General features: G+C 43.6%; 1 protein-coding gene across 2 annotated transcripts in view; it reads left to right on the top strand.

The window, feature by feature from the left end:
• The window catches only part of LOC139654511 (rho GTPase-activating protein 29-like), a 41158-nt gene that overhangs the window by 13594 nt on the left and 15517 nt on the right, over positions 1 to 12047 (top strand). Inside the window, exons 3-11 of one of the 2 annotated variants that reach the window (XM_071531601.1) lie at positions 3133 to 3276; positions 6964 to 7060; positions 7385 to 7457; positions 8032 to 8092; positions 8574 to 8720; positions 10144 to 10208; positions 10320 to 10430; positions 10561 to 10641; positions 11775 to 11969. In XM_071531601.1, the coding sequence (XP_071387702.1) occupies positions 3133 to 3276; positions 6964 to 7060; positions 7385 to 7457; positions 8032 to 8092; positions 8574 to 8720; positions 10144 to 10208; positions 10320 to 10430; positions 10561 to 10641; positions 11775 to 11969 (974 nt within the window). Of the gene's footprint in view, positions 1 to 3132; positions 3277 to 5370; positions 5683 to 6963; positions 7061 to 7384; positions 7458 to 8031; positions 8093 to 8573; positions 8721 to 10143; positions 10209 to 10319; positions 10431 to 10560; positions 10642 to 11774; positions 11970 to 12047 lie in introns of those variants that run through there. The other variant, XM_071531602.1, reaches the window with a different exon arrangement.

Below are 12047 nucleotides of genomic sequence, written 5' to 3'. Positions count from 1 at the left end.
GATGCGCGCTTGGCAGGCCCTCCCTGGTGGGAACGAGTCCTCTCCCTTTTGTGTCTCGCTCAAATTGGCAGTTGCGGGGTTAAATCATCAGCCTCTGTACATTATCCTGTGTCCTGCTGGGCTGGTGGACGCAACCATAATGTCTTGCTAATTAGCCTGCATTTAGGATGGCCCAATAGGCCACACAACAGCCATTGAAGATTGAAGCCCATGGAGCTTTGGAAAGGAAGAGCCTCTGTCTCGTGGGCATTCAGGATTTAGGCTAGTCCTTAATAAACTTCAGGCTTGCCCAAGCTCGATGCCCCCAGGACTCAGGATTCAGTTACTCTGTCGGTGAATGGGCTGTATATGTGGGGATGATTTAGGCCATTGTGTGTGTTTTGTCATTCAAAGGATAATGTCCATAAATGGGATCTAAACTGACCGGGACCAATTAAGGGCTTAAGGTTTGAGGCGTCTCGTTGTAAACTTTGACCCCTGTCCAATCACTGTGGGCCGAGGTCCCCATATGAGGTTGTGAAAGACTCTATAGATGGTAAAGGATATAAATTAGTGGAAAAAGTTGGTTGAGAAGAGTCTGAGAAGAATGAACACTGTTAACATTGTGGAGGTCAGCAACTGGGGAAATTTTCACTGTCGAAAAAGATTGAGAATAGTTTCGATTTTTCTGCTTCTACTTTTTTGTATGGGCCCCAGGAAAACTAGCTGCAGCTTTATCAACAGCTAGCAGGGTTCCAAATAAACAAGTAAATTGAGAAGGATATATGACAGATATTTACATATAGAAAGACTTCACAAACTTGACCAAGACTAAGACTAACGACATCAAGAATGTCTTTCCCTGTATGCCTATATGCGGAGATTATCTCAGAGTATTGAGTCCCAGTATGATGCATGGTAGAGCCAGAAGCACACCGCTGGCCCTCTTCCTGCCTAGCGGGGAGTCGCGGGTCCTGAAACAAAAGGACAAGAGGCTTTCGTCATCAAAAACCACCAGGTTCTCGGCACTGGAAGGATCCGCGCATGACATCTGATGAAGATGGATGAAGATGGTTGCTATGGAGGAGGATAGGACTCTCTAGGTCCTGTGGAGAAGCTTTTGGCAGGCTAGAGGCAGCAGGGCATCTTGGCGTGGAGTAGTTAATACAGTTTTTCATTATTGGAATAGAGTGGGTTTTGTGGTTGTTACATAAGAACCATGATTGTCTTTAAACCCTTCAAACTGTACATTGCTTATTTGGTATGTCTGGTTTTTAGGACTTTATTTGGCGGGTTGATTTGTTTGTGTGTCTGTTGGCTCTTTTGGAAGTGCTTATTGTTCACCTGACGTGACCTCTTGACCTCCTGGTAGTTTGTCTTTTAAGTCCCGAGTTATTATGCCTTTCCTGATTGCCCCAATTCTTTGGGTTTATGTTAAGTGGCCCATTGTTGGTCTCCTGGATGCTGATTGGATGTGTTGATTCTCTCAATAAAGCAACAGCATACATGGTCCTTTTGGCTCCATAGTGACTTGACAGTCACAACGAGTCATTCATTGGGGAAAACCAGAGTCCTACCAGAGTGCTTGAACCTTGTATAAAGAGAACACCTTTTCTGAAACCTAGAACTGCCAGGATTACAAGTTTGATTCCTACTGGGGTCATACTGTATATGATCATGGTATTGAAAAGGGATTTGGATGAAAGTGTGTCCCAAATGGCATATGTTACATGCAGTACTTGTTTTGTTTGACAGCTGGTAGATGAGTTATGGCTGGCATATTTTCTCAGAGCTGCTCTCTCGTTGTTTGATGGTTGTTGTGATGTTGTGACCTCTTGGTCAATGTGAACTGGTCACCTACTGGTCAGTTGGCTGGATTTCCGGGTCAGGCCGCAGCTGGCTTTGTCATGGCGGCCACACAGACCCAGCAACATTAGTCCCACTGCCGGCCCTTTTTGTCCCGCTCCAAAAAAGGGGGCTAACGAATAAAAGGAAAAATGGGAGACGGCTAAAGTCTTTCTGATCCCCCTTTCCATACGACGGGTAATCCAGGGGTGACCGTCAGCACAAAATGTGGCTTTGACTGCCTGTGCCCATTTTGTGTGTGTGTGCGTGTGTGTGTATGTGAGCCTTCATAAACCCACACATGTCTCTCTTAGCCTCCCCGGTTACCTCTAGTATCAGTGGGCCCTGGGAAAGCCACCCACAGTGAGCTGTGTCAGAGCCGTGTCACACTACCCTGCAGTGCTCAATAAAAGCTTCCAACAAGTAGTAAAAACCGCCTTAAGCTTAGTTCACATACTCATTCACATTTTCTCATTCAGCCGCCTTATCATGACCTCACTCCTCAACTATGCCAAGAACAAGTTATCAAGGTGACTTGATAGCAAAGTGCATTTCCCCCCCTGTGTAAAACCACACTGTGGTGACTCAGTGTTAGCAATGGTCACTTCCAGTACACAGGACCACATACCTGAGATGCTGTGTTTTCTTTGTATAGGTGACTAGCTAACCGCTAATTACCGAAAGATCACTCCAGGTCATGTTTAGTTATGCTTTCGGCCGTCGGGTTAGTCCCATTTGAGCGCTGTGTGTAAGTTTGCCGAAGGCTGTGAAATCCCACCGGCGTCTCTGCTTTATGGTCTAGTTGCCTAGACAGACCATTGACTACTAGTGTGTTGACCAGGACTGCCGTGAATGGATGGCAGTGGTAGCTGCCATGGTCACCCTTTAAACCAACAGAGCTGGAATGTCATATGAAAATCCCAATGCCAACAAGGTTACTGAATTATAAATAGCTATAAATATAGTTTTAAATGGATAGGTCCACTCATTCAGTCGGGCTAGAACTACAGCCCTAGCCTAGAAATGGACTACTACATGGACGTTCCATAATTTAAGCATCTAGTCCGCTGGAAGAAGCCGCATACAGTAGAAAAATACAACATGGCAAACCAGGCTTGTTTGTTCATTATCGAGCCTCTATGTAGCATACAGTACTTTTCATCATCTTTGCAGTAGGACAGAAGGAGGGTACAGATCTCTTCCTATCGTCTGATTGGTCGGGAGCTAGTGGGGGGTAATTAAACGTAACACCTCCTACAGTCCCAGCATTTCATTTTAAACCTGATTTTCCTCTTTGTGACCTTCCAGAGCACCAGGACTGCCTTCACCAGGCGGTCCACGAGCGTCTCGGGGAGCTGCTGCGCGTCCTGAAGGCCATTATCAGCAAACACCAGAGCCTCAACTCGGTGGACATCCTCAGTACGGCTGGAACCGTCATCGCCAGGGTCAAAGGTGAGCCACGATGACCAGCCCTCCCTCATACACACACACACACACTGTCTCTCATCTTCTCTGTACATCATACCACCTACTCCTCCACTCCTCCTCTGGTCTGTTTTCTGTCTCTTCTTATCTAATCCCTCCTTCTCCCTTGACAGTTTCTCTCCTGGACTTTTACTATTACCGTGTCCTTTTCTCTCACACTCTCTTCGTAAGTCTTTAAAAGACTACAGCTGAAAGAATTTCCTGGGGAATGTTTGCGAGGAGTTTTTTTCTTATAGCTTCAAAGAAATGAAGCTCTTGAAGTCACCCGAGATCTCAGGACGTAACAGCGTGTGTTTAAAGCCCCATACAGAGAGTATGAAAATGATATTTTGGAGTCAGACATCTCATTCATTCCCATAGTAAGAGGCAGGGAGAAACGGGTGTGAAGCCTTTTGTGCTTTGTCTCCCAGTCCAGAGGGAACTAAATTGAAGAATCCCATTTGGTCTCTCTCTCTCTCTCTCTCTCTGTGAGATTATGATCTGGCATGCAGGTCAATTCTTAACTTGGCCGCCACACAAGAATCCCCTGAGTATACCTCGTCTCAATTTGCATTGCAAAGAAGGGCATGGAGGGGCTGCATAGTTTTTGAAAAGCTTTCAGTTAATAAAGAGCGGTGACATGGTGAACTGAACAAAGGCTGAGGCTCTGCTTATGTCAGTAGTTTACCTTCCACTGGAATATTTGGAATGTGTCCATGCACTCGTGGGTGTGTGCATGTGTGTGGTAAACAATTATTATGTGTGTACAAGTCCTATATTTATCATGCAATAACTTGGCTACTTGTCAAGCATTCAGTTCAAATATGTTGTTGGTGCACAGTAACAAGACTAAGTAGAACCTTTTTGAATAAGGAAGCCATAGTTTTAACAGCTCAACAGTTGTCATATAGAAGCCTTTTTGTTTAGCCACTTAATGCTGCCGAATGGGTGAACCGGTGTCCCAAGACTGTAGATCAGATTTTCAGCTTTTTTCCATGACTGTTTTATCAGCACCAACTGATTTAGGAACAGAATTTAGCCATCACTTTTAGCAATACTTGTGGAGAAGTTACTGTGATGGATAGCTAAATAATGTAATAGATTTAGTATGTAACTGTAATGAACAGTTCTCTCTCAACTTGAAACTGTGTTCTTGTATTGCAACAGATTGTAACTTCTTTTCTACCACTAGGTGGCCAGAATTGCTCACTTCTTGACTCCTATACAATGACAAGGCTATATCAGCTGTTCACTCACACAGACATCCTTCACTGTCAAAGCTCCGAACTATCAAGGTCTCAAGAGGATTAGAGATTACACAGTGAGATGTAAATTGTAGTAATGGACTATTTAAGCAGGTGGGTCATGCGACCATGAAGTTGGTTGTTTATTGTTCTGTGACTTAAGCCAGACATTTGTTTTATTGCTGGAAAGAACTCAATTTGAATATGAATATCTACTGTTTCACTGAACAGATGAGGAAATACTGTGATATTTCCCAAGGGAGTTTGTCTTGTGTCCCCCCCTCTTCAACACACTCCAAGACGCACTCTATTCTCCCTATTCATAGTGTTGTCACTTCTCCCATCCCATCAGTGTCCACCCGCACGCCTCGCTGTACCTCCCCATCAAGGTTTTTTTTCCCGCAGCCAAGTTCCTCCCATCCACAAACTCTACGTAGGAGTTTGCAGCTGACGAGTGTTTCGAGAGTGTTGTGCTTTCCCAGTGAAACAATGCCATTTTTGCCCGATGATGTAACTTCCACGTTTGGACCACTGGTTGGGGCCTGAGCGAGTACTGGCATTGTATTCCAGCGAGCCTCAGGATGTCCTGTTGGGGGTTGGGGGTTGGGGGGGGGGTGGACAGAAGAGGAGGAGATGTAACGGCACAAGAGAGTTCAACGCTCTGAACGGTGGTGGCTAAGCTGGTCCGGGTTTACAGAAGCTCCCAGGGCCCCATGGACGTCGGACCCCGTCAAAACCCCACCATCCTTTTTGGCACCCTTCCTACGGGGCCTTACCCTTTCCTCAGCCTGAACTTTTGGAGACGTTTGGGGTTGGATTGATTCCCTTATCAGCTGCCCCTTTTTCTGGCTACAGGGACATATCTTTCGGACCCTCCGAAGTAAGATTACTTTTAACTTTTGTGGCACGGCGAGCTCCTCGACATAAAATGGACTTTTCATCCACTTGACTCGGGCAGGAGAGCCATATTTCAGTCACCCACCAATGTAGTGATCAATAGTCATGATCAAGAAGGTTCATTCCAGTTGAACGGGACAAATATCGAAGAAAAGCTTGGTGGTTCTGCCTTTTGTAGCATAGTCTACTCCTCTGTTGACCACTTTACTGGATGTGAAGGGTCATAGCCACTGAAGAAGCATCTCAATTTTGGGTAAGTGATGGTAGGTGGGTGTTACTTCATTATGTGGTACAGATATGGGAGAGCATGACTACAGCAAACAAGACTTATGACTCTGGAAACCCGGATGCCTCTCGAAAACAACCTCCTTCACCGCTGCAGATTTGACAACCCAACTCAAGATTAGTTCGGTAAACTTGTTTTGGGCAATTCTCAGTTCATCAACAAACAACTACTTCCCCTTCCTGATTCAAAAACAAGATTCAAATCATCAACTTCCAATGTTTTTTTTTTTTAAGTCGAGGAAAGGAAAACAACTCTCGAGTCAGACGTGCTTCAAACATCTAGGTTTTCTATTTAAACTGTTTTAGCTCAGATTGTCACTTTGAACTCTAGAAATCTCCATTGTTCCGATAGAAAGGAAGGAATGAGGACACCATGGAGGCAGGGGAACGGTCAATGACATCACTGGATTATTTCTTGGTGTTCGGCCTCGTTTTCGTCGGGTCTTTCTGCCAGTTTATTTGCCTCTATGCTCAGTCAGGACAGGAAGTTTATTGTGCAGACTGATTACAGCCATATTTACCTTGGTGTTTTTCCCCTATTCTCTCTTCATTCATCACCGTGTTTAGACTCGGAGCAGGAAACTGTTGCCTTTCCAGATTACAGCCAAATATATACACTTGCCGTCTTTGCTTATCTTCTCTGATTGAAGGGTTTCAGGATAGAATGTGAATATGTGATTGTTTCATTCTAAGATGCTATATATCAATTTAGGGGGGGAAATAGTGACTAAATGTTTATTGCTCAGTATTTCAAAAATGAAACATCTACTACATCTAAATTAAGTTATTAATTCTAAAACAAAATACAGAACATTTTCATTTCATGCAGCAATCATCTTCCATAAGATTAGATGTCATTTTTTTTAAACGGTAGACATCTCATCACATCTCACATTTGAATGAAACTCATGATTCAAAGTTGTTTTTGAATGCCACTGTGAGCGGCGACTCAACTACTCAGATGTTTTCATTTCAGAATTCCTGCATATGCGAGATAATGAAGCGAAAGGTTCCTTATCTCTCAATTGGATTTGACAAGTGCGACGTGACTCAAAAGAGATTTTCAAAGACTCCATCCTTTTCTCTCACTCAGAGGATGATGAATCATACCATGCACATGATGATTAAATGCTTTGGCATCCATGCGTGTGTCAACACAGCCAGGTCAATGCTGCCAGTACAGGATGTCTTCAGTATTGAAGTTTTCCACCAAAACCTGACCCAAGCCTATTTCACCCCTCTTTGACAGGAGTGAACTTTAAGGAGGTGAACGAAGAGAACAAACAGAAGCTTTTCAGCGAGATCTACACCGCTATCGACACATTGGCATTCACCTTTGGCAATGTGTAAGTACATGTTATGTCTTATTTCACTATCTTAGTCTTTGCCACTCCATCAAAACATTGATACCTGTTTGTATACTACTAATCTGAATTCACTGCCAGGTTTCGTCAAGAACGACTGGTTTTGTTCCCAGTCTCTCCTAAGAGGGCATAACTCATTATAAGGTTTATCACTGGTCAGCTACGTAACATTGACTTAAAACCCAGAAGGATGACTGTGGTTGTTCATGTTTTAAATAGATGCCAGTATACGTTCCCCGACCTCGAATCAGTTTCACCCTCTCTCAACCTAATCTGTAGCCACTGATTTCTCTGTTTCTCCTCCAGAGTGTCTGACTTCCTTATGGGAGATGTAGAGAATGGATCGGTGTTGGGGCTCCCCCTAACTAAAAGAAGCAGGGTAAGATGAGTACAATGTTTATTTTCTAGCACAGTCCCTTCAAATAAGAGCCTCTGTCGTCCTCAAAAGTGTATCTGTACCTAAAATCCAATACCAAGTGCCATGAATTTCTGTCCACCAACCCCAAACAAATGGTCTAATGCGTTCAGTCAAAGTCATTTATCAGATTGGCACTTACCAGAACTTAAAGTTTAGTATTTGTAATCAGTACTGGAAGCTAAAGAGTTATATCGGTGCATTCTTCATTCATGTTCACTTACCAGCAGGCCAGGATGTGGCCTACTGCCCGCCATTTGGCATGTAGAGGGCAAAAGTTATGAGAAAGCACCGGCACAGTGCAGAGTTCAGGGGTGAAGAGAGCACTTCCAGGTTGACATGTATTCCTCAAAATAGCCTCGGGTAATGATAAATTGATGGCACGCATTGTTATTTTCCTGCTGTAGGTTTCATAACGTCTCTAAAGGGGAAGCGAAGGCTCTGATTAGCGTTGCTGTGAGCATGTTGTCAGCACAGTGTACCGTGCTGTGAGTAGGGAAATTCATCCTCCCCACTTTTCCGTCCGTCTGTTTTGCAGTCTTTTGAGAACCTCTCTGTGGAATCTGGAGGATCCGGTCCAGAGAAAGATGATCCGCCAGGTAAGACCGATCTCTATAACACACAGCTACTGTACCTGGCGGCGGCTCTGTGAATGTGTGGGGGAAAGCTAATGCTGACAAGTGTGTTGGGAACAAGCTCATTAAAAAGAGCTGTTGCTACCTTATTATCATTATGGTTATGATGTCTGTTTTGTGCCATAGCCATTGCACTTCTAGAGCAGTTTCTATGGGTTTAGTGTGCTTACAGCTATCAAGTCGTGGTGACCTGTCAGCTTAACCGCATATTAATACATGCAGCAGTCAATCCCCTGTCAGCATTACTTACCCTCACAGGGTATTAGCGCATATCACTGTCACCAAGGTCAGAGGAGGCTTTTTTCCCCCTCCGACGCGCAGTCACAGATGTTGCTAAACACACACACATGTCCGAGGGGCGCGGCGGGTGGGGGCCGGTCGCCGGGCGGCACGTTCATGCCCGTCCTTTACAACCTCCCGCGCGGGGTTCCGGTGGTGTTCGCAGGGCCGTCCCCGCCGGTTCGGGCCGAAGAGGTGGACGGGACGCTGCAGCGGCGGGACAGCGGGGTGGAGTCGGCGCTGCTCTACGCCAAGGCCTGGTCCAAGTACACCAAAGAGCTGCTGGCGTGGGTGGAGAAGCGTCTCAGTATGGGTGAGTTAGGGGGGTGCAGATGCCCCGGGGGGAGGGGGTTAAATCGGGGTTAACTTTGACATGTGGGGCAGCAGCATCTGCCCCAAGAGAAAAGTTGGCTGTCATTACATGTTTTAGTAACGCAGACTAAGGGTATCTGTAGGCCTTTAAAAAGTATGAACAGTCTTAAATTATGTATATTTATGGTCTTAAAAAGCATTTAAGTGTCTTTATATACAGTAAATAGAGGTTAGAATTTTGTCAATATCATTAGCTGTATAATTAAACCGACAAATTAAATTAGGCAAATGCCATAAATTGTGTACGGCAACGGTTTCGGTTTTATATTCTTATGTTGTATTACATTACTTGTGCTTACAGTTCTCAGTAAGTTTGATTTACATGCATATCCATTCTTAGATTAATATAGGACAAGGTCAGTACAATATGCAAAACATTTTAGACTTTATGTCCCATATCAAATAATTTCCGGGAGTCCTTCTTACACTGCCCATTTATAGTTTCTGATTTTTCATTAGCTTTGTTCAATGGGAAATTTAAATTGGTCTTAAATCTTGAAGGTCTTGAAATGTCTTAAATTTGACTTTGTGAGATCTTACTGTATGCTTTGGATACACAATAGAGCTGCGCTTTGTCACTTACTGTACCAAAAATAATTCCATACATCTTGGATATGTAGCAATTCAAGTATCTGAATCTGAATACAGACACAATACACATACACAATATGTCTAAGCACGGCATACTAGTGTGTGGGGATTAAAAAAAGGCGCCAGCTCACTCAGCTCACTCCATCACTACAACTGGCCTTAAAACACAGTGGAGTCTCACCCCAGCCCAAGGTTGTGTTTGCGGTGTGACAGCTTTTGTTCAGTACACTGGTTAATGAATGGTTTCAGTCTGGTACTTAGTCACTTGGCAAGTCCACACAGTGACACAAAGCACTCCATCAAGTTGTACAGAACATTTGATATCAGGCAAACATACATCTTGTGTATTTAACACATGCACTGTGGTTGACTCTTTATTTATTGATTGATTTTAAAGATTTATTTCATGACCCGAGGACTTTGTGTGACTTAATCAGGTAACACTTTAGTGGTTTCCACTTAATACAATGCAACGGCATTGTATTCAAGGGAGTGTGACAACAACAGTTAATACAAGCTTAAAGGCACTTACATAATTCAACACATCACAAAGATTCGTACAAATACAATTTACAAACTCCAGAGGCATATATTTTTAGTGAGAAATGGAAATTGACAGGACTTAAAATCTGAAACTTAAGTAACTGACAGACTGCTCATGGAAGGTGATAGAAGCATGAGTCAGTGTTTCATGTAGCTTTTATTAGGGTCATATCCAGGTGTTAAGTACGTGTTATTAATTTCAAGTAATATGTAACCCTTGATGTTTGCAGATATCGAGTGTGCGAAGAGTTACGCCAAAATGGCCGAATCTGCCAAGACGCTCGCAAGTCAACAGGTGATCAGATATGACCTGACAGTTTCAATTCATCTGGACTGGCACTGCCGTCATGATTTTGTGGCTTCCTCTTAGGCGTTTGACATTTCAACTTTCTCTTCCTCATTCAAGGAGTTCATGGCTTTCCGTGAGATCTACATGTCGGCTTTCAAAAACGACATCGAGTACAGCCAGCTGCTGCTGCACACTGCGGCCGCCCTCCAGACCAACAAATTCATGCAGGTACATTAATACAGCAAAGCAACTATGTGATGTATTGGTGGAGACGGGAGTTTCTTTTGGGTTTGATGGAGGAGATAGGGCTGACTGACTTTAAGTGCTTGTGTGTGTGTGTGTGTGTGTTTCATTCCAGCCTCTCCTGGCCAGAAAGAATGAGCTGGACAAACTGCGAAAAGAAGTCAAGGAGCAGTGGCAGAGAGAGCAAAAGAAAATGGTGGGTTGAACACCGAAAAGGTCACATTTTTGAGAGGGCCATAACACAAAGCACACACAGACATATTGTACTCACACACACACACACACACACACACACACACACACACACACACCAGGGGAAGAAATGAACGGGGGCCCGGGCAAAAATGCCCTTGAAAATTCAGAAAATGCCTGTGAAATTGTAAAAAAAATGCCCTCAATAATCAGGAGTCTATAATAGTCAAAAATAAAATAATAGTCAATTTCTTACTCCGATATACGCATACACACACACACACACACACTCACTCACTGTGACTTTGTTTTGTCATGTGGTCTTACAGCTTGTACATGTGTGATTGACTTCATGCCAAGTCAATAATTCTGCACAAGATGTGACAGAACAAGAATCATAAACTACCTGGTAACAGCTATAATAACCATCATTAATACGTGGTGAATTAATCTTATTACCATTTGTTAATTATTATTGATTGTTAAGTAACAACTAATTGGTAATTAGTTAATTTCCCACGTTTCTTACTAATTACTAGTAAATGATAAAATTTACATTAATCATTGTTAGTAAATCAATTAATCATTCATACGTTGTATTATAACTTAAGAAATTAAATACTCACTTTTAAATGCTTAGTTAAGCATTGGTAAATGATTAACAATTTATAATAAACAAACAAATTAGAGGATTGGTTCAAACATTTACAATAATTTAGTAAATGTTTAATTAGTGGTTGTTCAGTGTTACCATTAACCCTAAAGAGGATATCGTCTTGAAAACCATATTTTTGTATCTGGTTTATATTAACATTATTGGATTACTTGTAAAACTGTGTGTGTGTGTGTTGGTTTGTGGGTGGGGATGGAGGATTTGACGGATCTATATCTTTTCCTCTATTTTAAAGCGTATACAAATTGGATTACCTTAGAAGAGGTGATTTGCATTTAAGTGGAGAGAGAACTAGCATGTGTCATACTAGGCTTTCACAGGCTGAGGAAAAACGGGAAGTGAAGAACACCGGTCACGCTTACTCTACACCACAGTGTCGTGACCTTGCGTGTGTTGTCTTTGCACCTATATATACGTGTTCTGTTTATGTACTTTAATATGTGTGTGTGTGTGTGTGTCTTCAGCACGAGGCGGACAGCGCTCTGAGGAAGGCTCGGCTGCTGCAGGCCCAGCGGCAGGAGGAGCACGAGAAGGCCAAGGTGTCCACCAGCCGCCTGGAGGAGGAGCAGATGGGCGGAGGAGGAGGAGGAGGAGGAGGAGCGGCGGCGGCCAAACAGCTGGACAGGAGGCGGCGGCTGGAGGAGGAGGCCCTGCAGAAGGTACAGCACCTCATCCCTGGGCCATATGGCTCTTTTAATGAGGACCATTGTAGGCTTCTTGGGCCTTGAACCCATCTT

The sequence above is a fragment of the Centroberyx affinis genome, unplaced genomic scaffold (genome assembly GCF_046629955.1).
Source record: "Centroberyx affinis isolate AG114_WGS23_722 - 3 ecotype Tasmania unplaced genomic scaffold, CSIRO-AGI_Caff_v1 ptg002102l_1, whole genome shotgun sequence".
Taxonomy (NCBI): Eukaryota; Metazoa; Chordata; class Actinopteri; order Beryciformes; family Berycidae; genus Centroberyx; species Centroberyx affinis.
Note: the sequence above shows the minus strand (reverse complement) of the source record. Positions and strands in the feature narration are given on the sequence as shown.